The following is a 23635-nucleotide window of genomic DNA, read 5'->3' on the forward strand; positions in this document are numbered from 1 at the left end:
CCTTCAAAAAATGGTGACTTCAGCAAGAATACTCAGTGAGAGCAGACCTGTGACTCGTTAAGTGACTGTAATACCTGTCAGATCAGAGAATATGCGATTAAAAAAAACCAAACCACCACTATAAAGCCTAACTGCTTGAATTAGAAAAAGAAGTATGTACTATCTGATAACTACCAGGGCAGAAAGATTTAGTATCTCATTCCTAGAAGATGCATGCAAGTTCCTGCAGCAGTTTTTGTTTAACACTGGGAAGATCTTAAAAGCAACGTTTCCTTTAACATGCTCTCTAAGGAGTAAAACTTCCAGATAGTTGTTTTGGCAGCTTCTATAGCACAGTGAAAGGTAGGAAAACCAACTGTTTGGATGTGCTGGAGTTAGATTGAGATAAAGAGCCAATTCATTGTATAGTTCAGTGAAATTTATGAGCTGTAGTGCTGTTGTCAGTAGTATGCCAAGCAGAACAAATGTGCTGTTTGGTCTCTCTTGGTCTTACCTGTATTCCAGTGAGCTACTTGATGTCTGTAAAGGCACCAAATCTACACCATATGATGTAGGGTGATTGAGAGCATGAAATGATTAAAAAATGGGAGGTTTGTTTGGAGTTTATTCCCCATACCAATTTACTTAGAGAATTAAAGAATTTTATTCAGTACATTAAAATTACTCATGAGATTAACAGGGCATAATTGGAATTGACTGTAGACCATTCATAGGAAGAAAGAAGATTACAAAAGAATGGCAAAATTCAAAATGACAAATTGTTTGGAGCACATTTGTTGCTAAGGGAAACACTGTGTATGGAAACATAATAGACAGAAACATAACAAGACAATGTGATCCCAAGGCTCCTTTCTAACAACAGCTGATCTTCTGAGCTCCCTGAAACTCTTGGGCTGCATATGATTGAAGGTCAAAAGCATAGAAACAAGGACGAAGAGCTGCAGCTTTTCACATGTACAAAGTAGAAATAATCCATCTGGGTTTGAGAGTTAACTCATAATAAGCTGCTACAAAGTAATCTTTGTTCTTTTGATTTTTCAGTGCATCTAGATGGAAACTTTTCAAAGTTACTACATATTGAGATCTGTCTAATTCTTAAAATTAGAGACCAAAACATTGAAAACAGTGCTCTTAAAATGAATAGTAATTAATAATTCTTGTAATTGCATTAATTAAACTTGGCTATCCAATTAGGGAACTAATTATGTTTAAAATGCAATGTGTGTTTCAATCACTGCCCACACCCTGGAGATCACCCTTCCCCCCCACCCCATTAGACCTTCTCTAATCTCCTTCTTCTGTTAAATGGCATGATTGAAGCTGAGAATGAGTATGCATAAATGTGCATTTGCTTTCTCCAGCAAATGTGTCCTGTTAAAGGTTTAAAATGCTTTTTAATGTGCCATTTCATTAAAAAAACTCAAACAAAGTTAAGGTTTTATTATTATTTGTGGACTCCAAAGAATTATTTTTGTCTCCTGTGGGTAAATATGCATGTGAAGTCATTAAGTCATATGTATAAATATATTTAATTTAAAGAAATGGTAGTCTTAAGAGCTTTAAGTTTAATTTTTGAATTTGTTTTTTAATGGGAACAGAGAAATGGAGAAGCTTCCTTGGGTCATGGAGTTCCATTTTATCATGGGCCATCAGATAGTATAATCTTTTTCTTCAGTGTTTCAGATTTATCTGAAAATTAGTTGTTCATTGCTCCCCCTTATCTTCATTCAAAAGGCTGATCAAGAGTCACATTCCTCTGATGCTTAGCTAACCTCTGATTTACAGTGTTGCTGTGATAACTTTGTATGTGTTATTCTCATGCAAGCATTACTGTTTCAGAAACCTTCCTTGCAGCCTTTCATTGTACTTGCTACACTTTGCATTCACATATACTGTAGCTGTACAAATGGTTTCCACTCAGTCATTAATAATTTTACACAACACACTGTACCTAAGAGTTCTGTTGAAGGGCTTAAAGATATGCAATTTTTGTTGTCATTACCATGGCAGTAAATGATTTAATTAGTGCATTTTTGCTACCTGGTAATAGTCTTATTTTAAATTAAAATCTACAGAAGGTACCACAACAAAGAGTTGGAAGATTTTTTGATAGAAGGTTTTACTTGTAAAATACTATTTTCATGCTTATCTTACTTATTTTACTAACTGTAAAACTATGGTATGGCATGATATGGTGTTATAGAGTTAATTTCTGTGAAACTGGAGTTTCTGTGCAACTGTGTGTTGCTGTCTCTACATCCACAGCAGATAAATACTTCTGCTTTCTAAACCTCTGGAACTGTTTGATTGAATGATGTCCACATAAGTTAAGTTAGTCTTTTAGAGATAATTCAGGCAGACTAAACTTTTCAAATTCCAGTTAATTATTTTCAAATCTGCTTAATGCTGTCTATGAACATTCTGCATATTTTTGATTGCTAAAGCACATCAATGAAGATTGGGAGTAGTTTTGGCTGTTTGAGTCAATATATTTTGACATCTTGTTTACTACTAAAGAGTTCATCACTGCCTTTTATGAAATCTTCCTCGGACTTACTGTTTAACATCCTGAAGAATAGATTTTAGAACCTGTTTTTACTCACTGAGAAGAAAAGAGCAACTGTTCAGTTTGCTCCTGTAGAATTGGTCTCAGAGACCTTCAGACAGATACTTAATACTTGTCTGTATGTGCAAAGTTGTTTAATTTAAATCTCTTGATATCTGACTCTGGAACCTTCTACACATCCTGGGCTTCTTTTAAGTTGCTGAGCATGTTTAATGCTAGTTAGAATTAGGGCAGTTTTTCTGTGACTCTACGGGCCCTGCAGAGGTGGCTGTCAAATCATTGAGTTGTATTTAAAGTGTGCAAGTGCTATCTGGTGTTCCAGAGTGAAGACAAGGAACATCTATCACAGGCTGGGAATAATACCTATGCTGCCCTAGGGTTCATTAATTTCAGGGGATTACAGACCAATGATAATATTTTCTACAGAAGTGTTCAGGAATTAGGCATGACCATAAGAACGTTGCTGTACCATGTAAGGTTTGTGGTGCTACAAGACTAAAAGGGCAAACGTCTTCTAGAGTAGAATACCAAGAACTGTGAGTTTTGAAGTTATTTTGCAATATTGAAAAAATATTTTTCTGTCAACACTTCTCTCTTCCATTTTTGAGCAGTTTAACCTTGGGTTTGTCTCTGCTAGTTGTAGGTTGGACTGCTTGTCATATTTTGTGTTTTCTGTGTCTAAAGTTAAAAAATACTCTAAGAAAAATTTGACATTGGATAGCACAATACTAGTAATTATGAAGTCCACATTTTTACTTCTTCTGGCGTAGAATAAGATGAAAGGCAGTGATGAGGTGTCTGTGTTACTGATGTGTTGTAGTGGTATTTTGGCTGCATGACTCGCTGTGGGGAGGAGGGGGCCAGCATGACCCAACTTCCACTCTGTCTTCCAGTGTGGTGGTGGGACACTGGGATAACCGTGCTTTGGTCACCTCAGGGGTGCTATTTCCAGTTGGTGAAGGAGGAGAATGCTGAGAGGGGAGCAGAGCATGGAGCATCCCACCCACTTGCTGCCAGCAGGGCTCAGCCTGCAGGTGAGGCTCCTCTGTTGATAGACAAAATTATTTTCAAAGCAATCTTCTTGACTTTGAGCAGCAGTTGGCAGAAATTGTCTCAAGAAATGGTTATCCTGCTGAAAACACAGTGATAATGAAAACAGCAAAAATAGTAGTTCGATCATTGTTGGTGAGGTGTATCAGGTTTCTGGAGAAGGTCATGGAGGCCAATGTTCAATGAGAGGGACCTGATGGGGAAGGGGAGGGACTCATCTCCCTGAGCAGTGGCACAAATAACCTGTCCATGACCATAACCCCTGTTCCCTGTCTCCCTGTGCCACTGGTGGGGAAGAGGTGGAACTTGGGAAGGAGGGAGGTCTGGGGGGCAAGATGTTTTTAAGATTTGCTTTACTTTTTGTTTTCCTGCTCTGATTCTGTTAGTAATAAATTCAGTTAATAACCCCTCTTTGAGTCTGTTTTGCCTATGGTGGTAATCAGTGGGTGATCCCTCTCCCAGTCCTTATCTGAACTTGTGAACCTTTTGTTGTATTTTCTCTCCTGTGTCCAGTTGCAGAGGGAAGTGAGAGAGTGTGAGTACCTGACAACAGCCAGGGTCAACCCACTACATGAGGTCTGGTTTTCCTATGCTAAAAAGTATTTGAATAAAAGCCAAGCGTAGATGTGCACTCATTCAATATTGATTTTCCCATTAGCTGCGTGCAACTTTTCTAAAACTAGTGGAGAAAACCTATTTGGTGTATCATAAATATTGTAAAAAAATGAGATCTGTCACTTTAGTTGTATGCAATTACCTACCTCAATAACATTTTCTTATTCTTGCTGTGAATTCCAGTGCACTTTTCTCCCTTAGATTTGGTAGATTGCAAGTATATTGCTTGACCTACCCAAATTCCAGAGCTTTGTGGCTGTTTTGATGGTTTTAACAGGGACTGCACACTCAGCTGAGGTAGTGCCGGTGCTGGGTGACAGGAGCTCCAAGGGGTCCCGCCGGTGCTGCTGCATACCTGCTGTATGGAATCTCGTGAACTGGGGGAGGACAGGACAGTTTCACTTATCCCACTGATGCCGTGAATGACCCTTCCCCCCAAAAACAGGACTTCGAGCCACGTTAGTGTAGGGTAAGATAAAAAGTAAAGGTCCTTTAATATCACAGGGCCTACAGCCCACAGGAATACAGGATGACATGCATGTACCCCAGTTCTTGTTTCTATGGCTTTTATAATAAGATCCCTCTAATCATGGCTTTACACATTTCTCAGTCCAGCCCCAGTCCCACCCCTGGACCAACCCCTGGAATTGGGTCTGGGGTCGTCAATACCCTCTGTCTTCATCAACTCTTCTTCCTCAGGCACACAAAGGTCTCTTGGAGTTCATCCAGTTCTGGCTTTTGGGTCACTCTGACCTATGTTTATGTTTCATTCTGTAGGCCTTCTGATATCCTTCAGCTCTTTACCTTGGAAAGGAGTCTAAACAAGATTAATTAACTAAAGGAATTTGAGCTCCCTGTTCTGGGACAGGGATAGTGATAGAAAGGCATTAAACTTAAACTGTTAGAAATATTAACCCTCTAAAAATCTACAACTACTGTGTTCCTAAAATCTACAAAATGTGAAAATCAGAACAAAAACCCCTTTGGCATCACCACCTTATCCTTGGAGGCCCAGTGCAGACCAACCCTCTCAGTTGTTGCATTTGTACCTGGGCCTGCCATTTCTGAGTGCTCTTAGTATCATCCTGATACTAAGGCAGTGGAGCATTGTGTATGGCCAAACTTCACGAACGAAGATTTGGGAAGGGCTTTCCCCACATGGGGGTGTGCCCTTCGAGCCTGCGCAGTGGATTTTTTAGGTGAGGCTCAGTGTGCGCAGAACTGGCCCCACCGTTTAAGTCCCAAGGTCCATCTGCCACAGCCGAGTGAGCTTGAACAGTGACAGTGAAGTCCTCAGGACCGTCTACAGCACCCGGTACTAACCGAGGCTGACCCTGCTGAGCATCTGAGATCTGACGGGATTGGATGGCAGGGAGGCTTTTAACTGCCCGGGCAAGGTCCCTACTGAGACTCGAACTCACGACCTTGTGATCAGAGTCTGGAGTGCTCACCATTGCACCACGGGACCGCCCCTACATGTATCTATATACACATATATATACACACATATGTATGTGTTTATCTATATCTATATCTCCAAACAAGTAAGCTGCCCTAAACGCTGCAGTAAATATTCACTAGCATTTATATTCAGCAAAGAATTACTGTTGCAAAAGAAGGGCATTTCTTGTTTATGATTTTGTCATTGTGGTTGATACTGTTGGCTTTTTTATTTTAAAATTTCTTCCTAAGCTTTAACAAATTTTCCATTTTAATGTGTAAAGCAAAGCTCCTAGGGAGTCCTAGAATAGGTAGGCAAGTTATTTCAGAGAGGGAAATATGGCAATAAAATATACACAGATGTCTCTGTAGGGTTTTTCTGTGAAATCTGGATAATGGTTGGACTTTTCTATTTTTTCCTGGTATTCTGCCACTGTGGTTTTTTTCCGATAATTATCTCATTTCCCCCACTTTGTTTTCTGTGATCTGATCATCCAACTCACTCCACAGATTATCATGAATAATCAAGTTTTTGGCTTTGTGTTTCATGGCACAGATTACATTCCATGAAAGATTTTAGTCTCAGTATCAGGTTTTGAGTATAAGAATACTTGAACAGTGAGTGGGGCAAATTTGAAGCGCAGATAAAGTGTTTGCCCTCATTTATGAGACTTCTGCTTTAGTTACCCATTCAAGAATTTACACTAATCAAGATCCCGTTGGGGGATTACTCTGACTGGTTGCAGTGGCCTGAGTTCTGATGAGTAAAGTGCACTTTGTGAGTAAAGGTTTATTGGAGTGATAGAGGTCTTCACGTGATGTGTCAGCAAGATGGAATGAAGGGGAACTTTTTATTTCATGGGAATGAATGTGAGTCAAGGATTCTCTAATCTCTAATAATCTTCAGCAGAGAAATTTGTACTTAAATTTTATTACATGAGACATTTTGTTTAGTTAGTAAGCAATCTGGTTTTTGGTTTTTTGAGTTTGGGGTTGGTTTTTTTTTTTTAGAAGGACGAATGGCTTCGTCCAAAACAAAACTGTAAGTAAACTTAGGAGAAGGTTCCTCCATCCAGTCATGTTTTGAGGGTCTGGTAATGAAGGACAGATAACTGATTTCTTGAGTGGCATGAAGTCATGTAATAGATCTAGACTGCTTTATTATTCATATAAAAGCTTGGCATTTAAAGAAGTGGGTTTGGGGGAAATTGGAAATTAAAATTTGGATGGAGACAAGATGGAGACAAAAGCTTAGCAAGAAATAAATTTGAATGTTATATATAATTTATACCTGGAGCAGACATGGGGATTTGGTTAATTAAGTAGAAAAAGTCTTTCCTATTAGTGGCATCTTGGGTATTTCCTTGGAAGCTCTTAGTAATTGAAATTACATTTGCAGCACTGTAAAAGAAATGAAGTTTTTCATTTGGCTTGTAATGGTTCTCAGCTAAGGCTGAAATCTTAGGAAGATAAATCCTATTTAATACAGAGACAATAGTGGGCTAGATTAAAATATTGTCTAGGCTAGAATATGAGTACAATGTTATGGTCTAGAACACAATTTTACTTTTTTTTGTGTGTAGTTGTCTTCAATAAAATACTTTTTAATGAGTAGAAACACACTTTTTAAATGAACAGCATGATATCATACACCTACCACACAATCATGTTAAAGCAAACTATTTATATTATTTATATGTGTGTGTGTGTGTGTGTAATCACTTCTAGGTTTTTTTCCATAATTGAATAGAATCTTAACACATTGTTAAATCACAGCCATTCCTATGGTCATATTGACTACAGAGTTTTTAATGAGAATTTTTAGCAAACAAATCAGAAACATCATTAAAAGTCCCACTATAGGAATTAACTGGTTTCTTAACGTTCTAAAATGTCCACTGATTTGCTCTAGAGACAAGAATGTAAGTGTTGGATTTTTCCATCCAGCCAACTCACGTACTATAGTGCTGGAACAGTTGAGAGTGGCTGTGTGGATCAGGATAGAGAGGAATTTCAATCAGAACAGCAGGAGGGAAAAGTAAAGGGAGCCGATTTGTTAACTTGGGAAGTTGGAGGTAGCTTATATGGAAAAATACATTGATAGTGCTACATGATATTCTGCAAATAAATCCTTTGCCTCATGGAGGAAATATGCAAGTTTTTTCAGTATTTGCCATTATCTGTTCATACTGTCTGGGTTTATCCTTGAATAAAAACACATGAAATACACCTCTTTTTAATTAAAATAAATAGAGCAGAGTAGGATTTCACATAATTTCATAGTGAATGTAACAAGTTGAAGATCCAACAGCACTTTACAGATTAGTTGCTATCTAGTGATACTAGTTTGTAATTTTATCTAAAATGTTTGGCTCTGAGCTTTTAATAAATTAATCAGACTGGAACCACTTGAAACAGCTAAACTTGGAACCTCTAGACTAGTTGGTCTCAAATGACCTGAATTAAAATAACACTTACATAGTCCATAGTACTCCTAATTGGTAAGGTAAGCAATAGGTTTAATTGTATTCTCTAACTGCTGCTCTGAAGGTGTGCAGTGGGATTAATTTGTTGTTACTTCACAGCAAGAGCATAACTGTAACTTCTTCTGTAATAATGTTACAATGTTATAACCTTCCAAAATACCCACAGGTTTTAGGGCCTGCCCCAAAATGGTGCTCCTTCTTGGACAACTTGACTGAAGAACTGGAAGAGAATCCAGAGAGCACAGTTTATGATGATTACAAATTTGTTACCAGAAAAGACCTGGAAAATTTAGGTAAAACATTTTAATATTCTCTTTAGCTGACGACTTTGATCAGTTTTTGGTTATTTAGACATGTAACTTTTATAATTCTGATGGGATGTATGAACACTGTTAGAAATTAACTGGCAGTAGTTTCCTCTAGTGATCTTGATTATTAGTATTCCAGACCAATGGCTCTTTGGTTCCCAAGCAGTGCAACACTAGATAACTTGTGTTTCTCAGACTTTTATCCCAAGAAGGCGATAGGTATTTGCTGATTTAATATGTCTAGGAATCTGTTGTGAGTGCTTTCAGACACTAATGGAAGGCATAGGAGGAGAAGTTGGTTTAGCTTTCAAAATGTATGTGGACGCCTCAAAAATAATGTTGGAATTCACAGCAAAATCTGCCAAAGACTGCCTTATTTGAATGTAGCAATTTCCAGAAATTCAAGTCATTCTAGGGCTAATAGAAACATAGTTTCAAGGAATTGGGATGCTGAAAATTATGTATCAGGGAAGGTAAGCATTCTTTGCCCAAGGTAGTTAGTCCTTTTTCTGTCCATTACATGTTTTGATTACAATATTTTGCTCCAGTTTACCTAATTTACCTATGACTCTGAGAGCTGGGTTTGACCCAAGGCAAAGCTCTTCAATTAAAAACATCTCTGTATCACACTAAAAGAGGGATAGTCAAACACCTATGGACTTTAAAAAAATAGTCTGGAATTTTTCTTTGTACATTTCTATAGAGTGTAGTGTATGTGGGTATTTTTTAAAAGTGCTCAGTAATGTGTATTATGGCAAGAAAAATGGATTTGATTGCTCTGAAGAAGCTTAAATTTCTTTCAGAACAAAGTGATGACTGATGGATTGATGTGTTGCATTGGCAGTGCTTGTTTGTCCTGAACCAGGCAAGAGAAGTGGCTAGCTTGAACAGAAGTTCTTTATATATGAAAGCTCATTGAAATCCTCTGGAACTTTTTTTCCCAGGTCTTGCTCATCTTATTGGATCAACACTGCTCAGAGCATATATGCATGGCTTTTTCATGGACATAAGACTGTATCACAAGGTAAATAAGGCCGATCCTTGCCAATTTTTATTCTTAACAATGAAATATGTGTGGTGGGGTTTCTTTTTTCTGTTTGTGGTTTTTGTTTTGGTTGGACTTTTTTTCCCTACAAATAACAGGCTGTGTCCTGTACCAATAGTATTTTCTTTTTACTTCCTCCTGCTTGTTCAAAGGCAAAAATGATGGCCAACCCCTTTGCCTATGAAGAATACCGAAGAGAGAAAATAAGGCAGAAGATAGAAGAAACACGTGCACAGAGAGTTCAACTAAAGGTAAATCTTGTAAACAATTAGTATACTTTTGGGAAATCTATTCATTAAGAGTAATATATTCCTAAGTGTATCTTAGAGATGTAATGATTTAGGATTTGATTCTGTTTATCATTAGAGACACAATTTATAGAAATTTTTGAATGGAACCATAAAACTCCCATGTGTGTGATTCCAAAAGACTGATTTCAAACCATAAAAGAGCAGTTCTTACCACATTTACCACTTGAGCAATTAACCCACTAGTACAATTTGCAGTTTCTGCTTCTGTCGTTACACTTCGTTACTTAAGCCATTAAAACGTGATACTCTGTAAAGAGATAAATGAAAAATTTACTATGTTTACAACTAGTAGCTTTCTAGATTGAATTTGCTCAATCTACAAAGAGGAGGAATTGCTTTTAAAGTACTAAAGCTGATGCATTTCAAGTTAAAAATTATGCACATGTCCTACTTAAATATTCTGAGTGCTGTTGCTTTACTTGCACCTAGAAATATTTGGAACCAGTCAAGGAGGTTTTCAGCAGGAGCTGAAGAATGAATAAGAATTCTCTCGTCACTTAAAAGTGCAAAGCATGCAGGTTACATGTGTGAAAGACTAATTTATTGATTAATTGCCTTTCTCTTTTTAGAAACTTCCAAAAGTCAATAAGGAACTTGCACTCAAACTGATTGAAGAAGAAGGAGAAGAACAACAGATTGCTAGAAAAAGGAAACAGAAGGTGAGCTCTTGCTTTGGAGTCTTCTTTAACCTAGACCATAGAAATAGCAATGCTTCCAGGTTTGATTCTTTGTTGCTGTTGTTTGGCCAAACAGATTCAAAGTTCCATTGTTTCTGTTTCTCATAAATACAATCTGATAGGTGGCTTTAAGGTGGACTTCACTGTAGCTGCAGCACAAAAAAAGACCATGAAGTAATAACTTAAAGGTAAAAATGATGAAATACTCCCTGTAAAGATGATACAAGGTTTGTAGGACTCCAGAAGCTGGTTAGTGCAGAGTCAATACCAAGGCTGTTCAGAAAAGACCTGTTGTTTGCAATTGTTGGTATTTTGGGGGTGACCACGACAGGATATATGTTACCTATGAAACTAAAGATACAGTTGCCTGTGTTTGTGTATACAGTTAACTATATTTTATAGATTAGCTGAAATGTTTTGCTCTTATTTAACAGGAATTCTTCCTGATGTTAAAAATAATCCATGTCTATCTTAAGAGAAGTTTAACTGAAGAAATAGGTTAATGTTTAATACCAAATGGGAGGGCAGGCTTATTATAGGTAGCACGTCATAGGTGCTCATTCTCACAGGAATGTAGCATTTGTGAAAGGTAGGCATTAGATGCATGTGGCATCTAATGAAATCTTGTGTGTTAGGATAGGAAGCATGAACTACTGGAAAAGTACATGATGATGAAACTTAAGTGCAGACTTAAGCAAATGTTAGAATGAAAATGAGAGTTCATAAAATGGGGACCAAATTGTCTCACAGTACATAGAGTTTGTGTTATTAAGCAAACTAAAAAGAGTATACCTAAAAATGCATGTTCTGGTTATTTTCCTGAAACAGCATTACAGTGTTATGACAAGCAATTTATTTTCAGCTTTGGGATTGAATTTTTGGCTGTGTGACTGAAAGTCACACAGGCGCACCGGTTTTATGTTTGAAAATTACACTTGCTGTTTTCTGTATTCTTAGTCCCACCCTCCCTTTCTGAAGTGACAATGAAAACTTAATGCTGTGGTGAGATTAACATGCTGATATAAGTTTGGCAATGTTCAAAGATCAGCTTTTTATAATAAAAAACCATGAATGCAATTATATTACAATGACAACAACTGGTCTTCACCTAAGTTGAATTGGCAGCTTGAATTATTCCTAATTCACCAATAGCAAAATTTACATTGAGTTCATTTTGCCATGACATGAATAGAACGGCCTTTTTCATTCTGTATGCAAAGGTAGTGAAGAAAAAGTGTTATAATATGCATAGAAACACTTCCTCTTAAGTATTTACAATAAAACAATAGTAGCGTTACGTAAAGACATTTACCATGATAATTTGTTTTACATGTTGTAGAATCACCCCTGTCAGGCAACATATTTGCCTTGGAGGTACTGCTGATTAGTCAATAGATAACAACATGTCTCCAGACTAGCTGGCTGAATGTGTGAGAAACATTAATTCAAAAATATTAGTAATTGTGTATTTAAAATGTCTGTAGTGTGCATTAAAAACCTCTTGCTTACAGGTACCTTTGAACAATCTTTGTAAAAGTACAGTACGCATAAATCTTGATTTTTGTTTGACCTGGAAGGTTAAAACAACTGGCATTTCGTATGCTGGTTTTGAATTTTGTTTAATTTAAAAAAGTACTACTTATTTTATTAATGTCTGCTTCAGAATAGTCTAACTCATGCTCTGCTTCTTTTCCAGAATCTGCCCAGCCTTCTCAAAGATGATCGTTTTAAGGTCATGTTTGAGAATCCAGATTTCCAGGTGGATGAGCAGAGTGAAGAATTTAGGCTACTTAACCCACTTGTTTCTAAAATAAGTGAGAAAAGAAAGAGGAAGCTAAAGATCTTAGAGGAACTGGAAGCGCAAGGACAGGTATTACATTTTCCATGTGGATTAAGAAAATTCCATCGTTTTTTAACTTTGTTTCAAGCATTCAGACTTTTCACCCTGGAAAGGTGGAGGCAATGCAAGAATGTCTTAACCAGCTACAGTAATTAAGTGTCATTTATAATTGTAATCTAGTTTTTGGATGTTAGCAACATTGTGTCTGCATGAATGTAGGTTTGAAAAACATAAAATATGTAGATAATAACAACCTTGTACATATTTTCAGCTTCATTTGCTGTTACTGCTTTTAGTTCTCTTCTACTGTATCTATGTAAAAGCTGTCACGTACTCTGTTTACAGGAATGGTTTGAAAGGAAAATTAGTTGATGATTTCTTATTTTATACTATTTTTGTCTTCAGGAAGAGGAGGAAGAACCAGAAGGAAAAGCAAGTGATGCAGAAAGCTCTGAGAGTTCAGATGATGAAAAAGGCTGGGTTGAAGAGGTCAGGAAACAGCGCAAGCTTTTACGCCAAGAGGAAAAACTGAAGCGGCAGGAAAGGTCCAAGGAGGATCAGCAAACACTACTGAAACCTCAGTTTTTTGAGATTAAAGAAGGAGAGGAATTCAGAAGCTTCAAAGACTCAGCCAAAAAACAAAAATTAATGAAGTAAGGACTAATGTTCCTATTCTAATAGCTGGGGGTGGATGGTTCTAAAGTATTTCCTGACAGTGCAGGCCAGTGGTGTCCTGGCCTGGAAACACTTGCTAGTAAAGCTACAGCTGGCAATTTAGGGATATAACCTGAAGTGACATAGTTGTTGAAAGCTTTCTTTTGTAGTTAAACAAATATACTATTTAAAGTGGGGCAGAGAGGCAACACAAATGAGATGAGTAATTAATATTTTGAGTCAGATTGGAGTATCCATTCTTCAGTGTTTCACGGGTAACAACACTGATGTCTTTTAAGACTGGTTAAGTTTCTCCACCAGTGTCAGTATGAGGTTGACAGTCTGGATGTTTTTCATGTGACCTTCTAAAAGGATGTAGACTGCTGCATGAATAGTCCCTGTTTTGGGGGTAGGATCAGGATGGTCAAAGAAAAATTGTTTTTTCTGGGTATTTTTATAGTATCCAGAAATTTTCAAAATCTATGCCATACTCATTGTCAGGACTTATTATTTCTGTTTTTATTTTTGCAATACAAAATACAAGGTTTGGAGGAGGTTTGTTTAGAGATTTTTTCCATTTCTTTGCTGTTTTTTTATTCCTTAAATTGATGATCAACTGAAGGAACGGGTACTGTATAACTGGCATGACAAACTAAAGAAAGAGCACATCAGACTAAAAGACTTGGCTTTAAGGTTCTCAATGCCTGAAAATCTCGTTGATTTACTTTCTTCAGAGGTGAATTGAGCCCTTCAGAAGATGGGACTTAATAGCCTTTTACTGTTTGAAACACAGATGCTATTATTAAAACCTTTCAAGACAGTGGCTTCAAAGTTCTTGCAATCCAGTGGATACAGAGCAGTGTTTTGACTAATGTTGGAAGCAGGTTGTTGGGATAGATGGATCTCATAATAATCATTATGTTTTAACCTAGAATGAAATGATACAGTCAAGAAAAGAAAGTGAAATATATATATAATTTGGCTGTTTCTTTATGTCACTAATGACTGACACTACAAAGTAGTTGTTTTCAGGGTGGAAATTTTCTGAAGACACATGAAGAAATACTTGATAAAAATTCAGCCTGTCCCTTAAATGTGCAAGTTTTAACTAGTATTATTATGTAAAACGGACTTTTAATTATTAGAGAAACAATGTTTCTATGTTAGTCAGGTAGTCTGTGATTTCTAAGTTGTACCTAGTAGACCTCTTTAAGTAGAAGTAGTAGGTTTTATAAATTGGGATTTATAGGAGTCTTGCAGAACTGATTCCCATGTTTTCCTTCACTGTTTTTTATCACATAGAAATTTACATTTGTTCTTTTTATTGAATATACCTACTTACTCTGGAGTGTAACTTTCTAAGATTTTTCCATTAACTTTTTTCTGATAATTTTTCTTTCTTATTTTGTTCCAGAAGATGAAGGAACTTTTTAATTTTGTCAGTTTTTCTCCTTTGTCAGGAGAAAATCCACTTTGGACATGCTGTCAAAGTATTGTAGGTTTAGAATATATTTTACATTTTAATTAGGTTTGCAGTCACGTTAGCTGTAACTTGGAAGAACCTGAGACAAAGGTCAAATGGCTGTATTCTCAGAGCCGTTGAAATACTTCATTGAATGGCTGTATGGCTGCAGCCTACTCACATACTGTTCTTTTGCACAAATTTAACTGTTATGGTCTAAAGAAAATTCTCAAGGGCACTCACTTTTGAAGCATTAAGATTTCACTTTGATCAAAACATGCAAGGCTTAAATGTGAACAGGGCTATGGAAAGTTAAAGTAAATAGGACAAGACAGGTGTAAGGAAGAGAAACACTGAGAAAATATTAGTGCAGTGTGACACAGGACAAAGTAAATTCTTTCATCTGGTTTTAAGGGAGAAAAATCATTGCTTCAAACCAGAAAAACAAAAGCAAATACCACAGACCTGTCCAGTAGATGGTGAAATATCAATGATAATGTAAACCATAGAAAGACTTTTTAAAGACTTCTTTTAGAGAAAAGACAACCTCTCTTAAGATTCGCAGTCAATAGATATCCTCAGTGTGGTAGGTGCATGGGTGGGATATAGTCTAAAATTAAAAAAAAAAAAGGAGAGGGATTTGAGGACAGAAGAGGATGACAGAAAGGAAATTCGATATGGTAACATCACATCCCTTGTTGTCTGAGTCACTGTCATTGAATTGTCTTACATGGGGTTTTTTTAATCTTTGTCTAAGCAATTAGCTTTACACTCACTGATCCCCTTTGTGCTCATCCAAGCATTGTTCTTAGCAGGTAGTTTGGTATTCTTCAAATTCTTGGAAGAAATTTAAAAATTAACAGCTGGTATCAGTTTCTTATGTACTGATACAAAAATGTAATCATGATTTAGCACGTGTTGTGAGCTAACTTTTTTGGTTAATAAGAATTTTTACATATTAGAAAGAAACATTATGAAGAAAATAAGTATGTTTTCTGCTGGCCTTATTCAGTGATAAGCAGTCAGCATAAAAGTAATTAATTCAAGTAAGGTACTGAAAAATTGGAAAGACTGTAGTGGCATGTACAATCTGGTGAGGCTGGCATGTTTGTCTTTGATTTGATATATCCAAGTTATGGAATGACGGTCTGTGACCAGTATAATTAATACCTTAATACCTTCACTATTCATTTAATGGTTTGGTGTTCTTTATTTCTCTAATCATATAATGTTCTACCTGAGGAAACAGTTTATGACTTATATAAAACTGGGTGTTTCTTTTGACATGTTCCTGACTCAGCACGGCTCCAAGCCCAACTTCTAAAGCAGTGGCGCGTACTATAAATGTCTTCCTAGACCAACAGTCTACACACTTCTCTGCACAGGAAAGCTGCAAAATTTACTCACAGTTGTAAAAAACACCTTGTCTCAATTCCATCTACATTTAATTTTCCTTTTTTGCGCTTTTACACTCAAACAAGAAAACCTGCAAATCCTTTGCTTACAGCATGGTTTCTTTACCTAGTGACTTAAAAGGAATCCATAAAAGGAAAGGATTTGTATCAGGGTGCTAAGAACTCTTTTGATTTAGTCGATGTCACTTTAAAAGGTATGTTGGCTAAAGGTAGAGCAAGTCAAAATAAAAAAATAAGTATGACAGTCCCATGTATGTCTCTTCACAGGTGACCCAGAAAGCCAACAAAAGCATAGTTGACATTCCTAGGTATTGCTAAACTAAAACAGCAGGAAAAGTGCTGAAAAATTGTTCTCTTTATAGTGAGGAAATAGAAGTGCCTGGGTATTTTTTTGTTTATTTTTTAAAATAGAGTAGGGGAATTTGCTTCTAATAACACTGTAAACGTATCCCTTGAATTAATTTGTTGAGAAAGATTTAAAAAAAAAACAAAAAACAACCCAGCTGTTGTGTTTGTGTGTCAGTGTATGCAATTCACTGTCACTTGAGGTCTGCACATAGAGCCATACCTGTATTTATTCAGTAAAATTGCAACCCCACAGCACTTTACTAGTATCTCCTCACTTTAGTTTTTCTCCTGACTGAAGCAGTATCTAGGCAGTCATGCTAAATAATTGCTGGGTAGTAGCCATATTTCTCCAGTTCACTTTCAAAGGCGAGAAAAATGGGACTTCACTTGACTGTAGAAATCCCACCACAATGTTGGTGACTGATCTTCTGCCACGGTTGGCTCTAAGGCTTAGCTTGTCTTTCCGATTCGCACAGATGGAACAAGTTTTTACATGTACTCAATGAAAAATATACTGAAAAAAATACAATCAAAGTACCTAGTCATGAGAAATAAAGTAATTCTTGACAGTAATTTTTCATTGTTAATCTGAAGTCTTTGTTACATAAAATGGCTCATTAACCAAAATTCAGTGGACTTCAGAGACTTCATGCATAGGCCACAGTCCATGAGTCCTTCATCCATAGCAGATGCCATTGACTTTGATGGCTGCTAATCATCTGTATTTTTATGATTACTTACTTTCCACTTTAAAACTTGTACAAAAATGTCTCTTGACCCTCTTCAGAAAGAGCTAATGAGGCATTAATAGCATGTCAAACTGCAGAAATTAATTCTGTTTACAGTTAGGAGAATGTTTTCTAAGCACATGCAGAGTGAGTTTGATCCTGTAAGCCATGTTATATTCTCAGATGGTGCTAGTTACTTAGAACCTACTTTACCCAGAGAAGGCTGAGCCATGTTAGGACTCACAGGTGCCTTTAGGGAGGCTGGATGAAGCCAGCACCCTCCCTGCCTGCCTCACCCCTGAGCTGGAGGCTGTGTGGGAACGAGGTGTATTTCCACTCCTCAGCTGCTCCAGTTCACAACCCAAGGTAACTTAAGTCAGTAATCATGATACTAAGTATCAGCTTGCAACCTGGAGCAACTGGAGCGCTTCCATGTGTCTTGCCTTTGTAGGGCATTAATTTCCAGGGCAGAAGAGCTGAAAATAGTCTTGGCCACAGCTACCTCATTCTCCACAGAAATGCTGGACTTCAGTGCCCAAGGGAGAGGCTCTGTGCCAGCTTACTTACAAAACTCAGTGATAAGCACTCTGCTTGAAGGCATGTGTTCTGTGGAGCCCCTCTTGGGGCCAGGGACTGTCTTATTTATCACATTCACTTGTTTATGTCATTTTCTTGTTCAGAAAACTACTTAGACTGTTGTGCGCGCAGTGTCCGAGCAGTCATCTGCGTTTGGATTAGGTAGTGTGTCTCTGTCAGTGAAGTGATTCATTCAGTCATGAATTCATTCTGATGTAGAGTCAAGATTACCTCCTTTCCTCAAAAGTGTTTCCAATTCAGAAATTAAAAAATTTCAAGAAAACTGTGTATATCAAGCCTTACCTTTTCTATTTGTACACATACCTGTTACCATAGCTTAACATCCTCAATATTTTCTGACATTTCATGGAAAACTATAGCAATAGAAGGGTGTGGTTTCTTTCTCAACTAGTGTCCTGTTGCTTTTTTAGCAGCAAAACCAATGAAATTTACATAAATTTTAAGTGTTTCTACTGAAAGCAGTATCTGGAAGGAATGATTTGAATTTGTCTTTTCTGTTTCCTGAATGTTTATTTTATTGGAGTTATGACATTTTAGTTTCAGAGAAATTGAGATTAGTTTTGACTGCATTATCAACCTTTATTATAGTAAAAAGATGTCAAATATAGGGACTAATATTAATTTTTCTCTGCAGGAAAACTCTTGAAGATCGTTTAAAGCATGAAGAAAAACTTGGCACACTCAATGTGTCTGATACCACAGTAGGCAGCAAACAGGCAACATTCAAGTTAAAGAAGGTGAGCTATATATATCTATAATTTAAAAGATAATACACAGTAACTTCAGTTGTTGCATGAAAGAACAGGAACTTTAAAACCGTCAAGCAAATGTCCCTGTTTCTTTCTTTATAAGCTGCCAACTCTCCTGGTTCTTGCCAAGAGAATGAAAGCCTCCGGTGGTATCCTCCGTGTTTATCCCTTATAACTCAGGCAACACTCATAAAATCTTACATTCTGGTGGAAAATAATGGTTTGCATCTTTTACTAATTTATTTGCAGACATACCACCAGAAGCTTGTGACCTTGCTTGACTTCTGTGTCCAGACTGATCACATCTTGGTCTGCAGGTGCAAATGCATGCAGGCTGCTGTAGGTGACCAGCTTTCTCTTGGTTGAGATATTGCTGCATCTCAGCATGTTAAAAACAGAGCTCCCAACTGCCTTTGTCATTGAAGCTGTGTGACACAGATTGCAGGAATGAGTCCTGGTCCTATTCTAGCTGTCAAATTCTATTTGAAGTGTGTAGTTGACTGCTGCTTATCTACCTTTACTGGGGATTTTGCTTTCTTCGCCTGAAGGATTTTGTAGATTGTAGGCAGGTTATTACTTTGTAGTGTGGAGAGAATTCAATGCATGTGTGCATCTGTTACTGCTGTAGAACACTTATGGATTTTTTACTAGAAAATTGCTGTAGAACTGAGGAAAGAACACATTATAAAATCTGAAGACCCATCATACTTTCCTCAAGTAAACCTCTTTGCTATAATATATATCTCCTTACCAGCAGTCAAATATTATTCTCGCTGGTAAAAAACTGCTGTCACAAGAATGGCTAAGTAGTTATTTCATTGTCACATTGGGTGTACCTGAAGAAAAATAATCAGATTTATTGACTTTTTCTACCTTACTTATTTTGTCTGATTATTATATGTTTGCAGATGTCCTTTTTCATCTGCTGGTGATTCCTGTATTTCTGGAATTCAAAATGTGTTGACTGGGGAGTCAGGTCACAAATTCCTCTGCAGTGACGTGTAGGGTAACTATTCTGGGGATTTTACCAACTCTGTAACTGATCTGCTAGTGTCTTTCAGCTAATTAAATGAGCTTTGCAGGGCTTTGAAAGCACAGTCTTTTTTTATAGTAGCTTTAACTTAGAAAGAGCAAAGCCACGTTTCTCGCAGGGGGTAGGGCACAGTGAACTGTCACTGCAGTGGTTTTGTGAAGATTTGGGAGTACACTGGAAGAAGGCAGACCACAGCAGTGGTTCAGAATGCTATTTTTACTTCATCCCATCAGATAAGATACAGCTTTGAGGCTTTTTTAATTTATGGTGTCTCTAACAAATACGGATTTTCTTTTCCTGACTTTTAACTGGCATTACTTTATTGAAATATGTACATTGTTCTCGTTTGCATTAAAAAGATTTTTGAAGATCTGATTGAAAATAAAATATTGCATCTACAGTGGAGATATTTTTCTCCAATCAACAGAACAACAAAGTAAAACTTAGAAGTCTTCTCTCAAATAAACATGTTCTGAAGTTCTGAGGAATGGAGTAGGAAGGTCTAGGAAGTCATGCTATGCACTCTTTACACTTCTTTTCAGAGAATGAGGAGTTGAGTTGAAAAGCCAGAAAAGGGCTTTTCATGTTACTGGAATCGTGAACTTTGTGCTTTGTGATGCCCTTTCCTGAAAGGGCAGGTACATTTAGGAGTAGGTAGAAAGATTTGGTCTGTGAGGGAATTGTCCTTCCGTAAGGATTGGTATCACTCAAACCTCTAGCTAGTGGAATTGAGACTGAACTTGGCTGGTGCAGGTGTGGTGTGTTACCAATCTCCTGAATGCCTGGTAACCACTGACAGATCCAGTGGTGAAATTGTTTGTCATTGATACTCAGTTTAGTTTTTAGGGGATTTGAATATGTTTCCTACAGTGTGGCAAGTTATTTTTCAATTTCAGTATGCTTTATTATAGCAAATAAATCTAACAAAATAGCAGGGTTTCTAAAATACCTAAGTACTTACACTACTAGGAAGGTATGGAAGACATTTAAAAAAACATAAAACAACCCAAACCACAAAGTTTCTAATGCAAATCAGGATCATTCAATTTCAGTCCCCTATCAGTAGCTGGTAACATGAACTTAAGTAAGATTTTTCAAGACTGTTTCAGAAGAGGTCTGGAGACAGAGAGATTATATTTTCAAATAGTGCTTGTTTGTTGCTTTGCTTGCAGTGAAAATGGAAATCATTAAATTTCATCAAAGTCTATTGGCTTTTACTGCCTTGATACTGGTATGGACTTATTGCTACATTTGTTAAATTGATTCCTGTCTCACCTCAGCCAAAATGCTGTCTATGCAAGCAAAGCTCTAGTTCAAGTTTAAATGGCATGTGAATGGGAGATTCAGGGAGAGGTGGGCTGACATATGGATGCTGTTGGTTACAGTGGGGATGCAGCTGCATACACAGTAGTAGTGATTCTATCACACTCTCAGTGCAGTTGCCCTGTGCTGATGTTGAAATTGCTCAAATTGCTGGAGTACTTTTTAGCATGAACAGTTGCCTGAGCTTGGCTAGTTTCAGTTCATGTTTAATTTAAAGAGAAGCCTTACTCTTCCAAAGAAAATAGTTGTTTATGTGGTCTGCAAATTAAACATTTTCAGCATGTTTTTGATGAAGGGGAGAAACATTAATAGAGCATGTGCCACAGGAGCAGAGATTTAAAATTATTTAAATGTGTAAAGTCTTTCTGGAGTTGCATACAGCATATAAAACACTTTAAAGAACTCCTAAGAACACATTTTAAAATACCTATATGCTTCAGCAAATTTAAGTAATTATTCTATCTTTTTAAAATCAATTTGTGCAAATATTGGACATGGAAATACTAGTTAACCAAAGTAGATACTAAGTAGCCTCAAATTGGGATGTACCTTCTTGGGGGAATTAAACATAAATTCTGGAGTGTATTGTTAAACATTGTTTTTTATCCAAAATACATTGTTTTATTCACTGTTTTTTGATATCTTTGTGTTAAACTTTTGCTATGAAAAACTTGGAATGATAATGCCTAGGGATGTGCAGAATTAACAGGTATGGTATTAGACAGGATAGCATGGGGCAATTTATGGTGACATTTCCGTATGTCCCTCATGGAATTCTGACTTGATATATTGATACTGGAACAATGAGGTGATATGTAAGTTTACAAGAACCTGAGTCTATTTTTGTTTTAATATTCCAGTCAGAGCAGCAAAGGAAACAGCAGGAAGCTGAGAAACTACATCGTCAAGAGAGGAAAACTCTTAGGCGTTCTGCAAGTCATCTCAAGAGCAAACGTGGGCGAGGACGACTGTTTCATTGATTTACTTCATGTCATTTTTTTAAGAAACTTCTTTGCCTCGTTTTTTTATTTGTAAAAGGGGCTTTTTCAGACTGGGACAGAGTACCAATGAATTTGTATTTTCATTAATTGATGAACTTAAAAACAAAACTTCCTAAGCCCTGTGTTAATTATTGAAAGGTTTATGAAAGTTAAAGTACTGACCAAAGGACACTCTGAATATGGTCCAATGTGAACTGTATATGTGCAGAAATCACCAGCAACTGGTTATTATGTAACCCTGAATGTTTTCTGTATGAGAATTTATGTATGCAATGAGGCTGCCTGTCTTTTATTTAACTTAAGAACTGTGGATTTTGGTTTCTGAAATCTTTATTTCTGGCTGCATAGATAGAAGATCATGCATGGGTAAGTTATTTTGTCTAAAAACACCTTTGCAAGGGCACAATGGATTTTTCTGGTTTTTGAAGGATGGCACCTAAGTCTATTTTTCAAAAGCTGGCTTTGACTTTATATTCTTGGGTTGCCTTAGTAGCAAATGGTACAGATGGTTGTGAGGCAGGCAATTGAGAATGTCCGATTTAGGTTCCTCTGAGTCATTCTGTAAGGAAACCTCTCTTTCCATACCAGTGTACAAAGGGAATTCTAAGAAGGATATTCTTATTAACTTAGGTTTTGTGAATACTGCCTTTACTCATGTTAAACCTGACCTTAAGGATTCTGTAATTGGTAAGCCAGCCATGGCTCAAGTGGTATGTGTTCACATAAAAAGCACTTTAAGGCCATGCCAGTAGTCTCCCATTCTTCAAAAAAATTTTTGTTCACTTAAATAACTTAAAAAACTAGACCCTAAGGAAGTGATTTATTCTTTCGGTGTCATCTTTTTGATCTCCAGAAGAATAGTTGTTGCTAGCCAGGATACATAATCTCTTACTAATTTTTATTTTGCAAACCCATAATTTACATCAGTAGGTCACTACTTAAGCAAATAAATTAATTTTTACCATTGATTCTAGAGGAGCCTTTTTATTGCTTTGTAAAAACCTGTATAAATTGTCTTTTTGCTAAATCCAAAAAATTTTGAACTTCCGATTCAACAAGAGTCAGGGAATCTCCCCATCACTGTAAATCTTTTTGAGAGACTCAGAAGTTCTGAAGTGTTTTATTTTATAAACCAGAGAGGTTATTAATCTGGTCAGGTGTTCTGGACAGAATTTACCATAGAATCTTTGCAGTTATTTCAGTAAAAGCCTTAGTTTCTCATAGTGTGATGCTTTGTTTTTGTTAGATGCTAGAAAAATTAGTTACATGGTTAAATTTATTTTCTTGTCCCTGATATAATAGTGCCTGCTTTAATTCCTTGATTTCTTTTTAGTTATATTGTCGCCTTTAGTTTAAAAAAGTCTTCTGCTCCGGTATTTTTATCTTTAAAAACATACATTGCAGTCATCACCTCTGTCCTTTTATTCAACTAAAGGATGAGTCTTTCAATACCTATTTTTTTAGCTCTAGCTGTCCAATTTCTGCATTGTCCATAAGCTTCTCCTGCTTTTTAGTTAGCACAGGACCATCCAGTATTTCAGTGTCAGTCTCAGACACATTCTTCTTAGGCACTGGGAAAATGTGAATGCAGTTGTGGTTGCTTCAGGCTATGTCCCTCTTTTTTGCATCTTGTCTTTTGACATCCAAGCCTTTGAAATCCAAGTGCAGTGACAAAGTTTGTACTAGGACAGCATCTTTCCCATGGAGCATTATATTATCTCTTAGAAATTATCTGTGTGCAATTCTGGTGTGCTCACATCATATACATGGCTGTGTACTGAAAATGGAAAGATTAACGGTGGAAATTTGCCTGCCTTGTGGTTGTTACTGGAATAGCTGGGGACTGGGTGGACAGAACTTGCACTGTGAGAGCAGGAATTCGGCGGAGTTTGCTCCTTCTCATGGTAGATCTAAACCCCAGTATGTTTGATCAAGAGCTCAGTGCATCTATAGTCAGCTCCTCAGTGTCCAGCGCTGGATCTCTGGG

General features: G+C 36.9%; 1 protein-coding gene across 1 annotated transcript in view; it reads left to right on the forward strand.

The window, feature by feature from the left end:
• Nucleotides 1–22621, forward strand: part of NOL10 (nucleolar protein 10) — a 52074-nt gene extending 29453 nt beyond the window's left edge. Inside the window, exons 14-21 of the mRNA XM_071548344.1 lie at nucleotides 8324–8450; nucleotides 9410–9489; nucleotides 9663–9761; nucleotides 10391–10480; nucleotides 12195–12368; nucleotides 12744–12991; nucleotides 18177–18279; nucleotides 21508–22621. Coding sequence (XP_071404445.1) covers nucleotides 8324–8450; nucleotides 9410–9489; nucleotides 9663–9761; nucleotides 10391–10480; nucleotides 12195–12368; nucleotides 12744–12991; nucleotides 18177–18279; nucleotides 21508–21627 — 1041 coding nt within the window. The 3' untranslated portion in view covers nucleotides 21628–22621. The remainder of the gene's footprint in view (nucleotides 1–8323; nucleotides 8451–9409; nucleotides 9490–9662; nucleotides 9762–10390; nucleotides 10481–12194; nucleotides 12369–12743; nucleotides 12992–18176; nucleotides 18280–21507) is intronic.
• The last annotated feature ends 1014 nt before the right edge of the window (nucleotides 22622–23635 follow it).

The sequence above is a fragment of the Pithys albifrons genome, chromosome 2 (assembly GCF_047495875.1).
Source record: "Pithys albifrons albifrons isolate INPA30051 chromosome 2, PitAlb_v1, whole genome shotgun sequence".
Classification (NCBI taxonomy): Eukaryota; Metazoa; Chordata; class Aves; order Passeriformes; family Thamnophilidae; genus Pithys; species Pithys albifrons.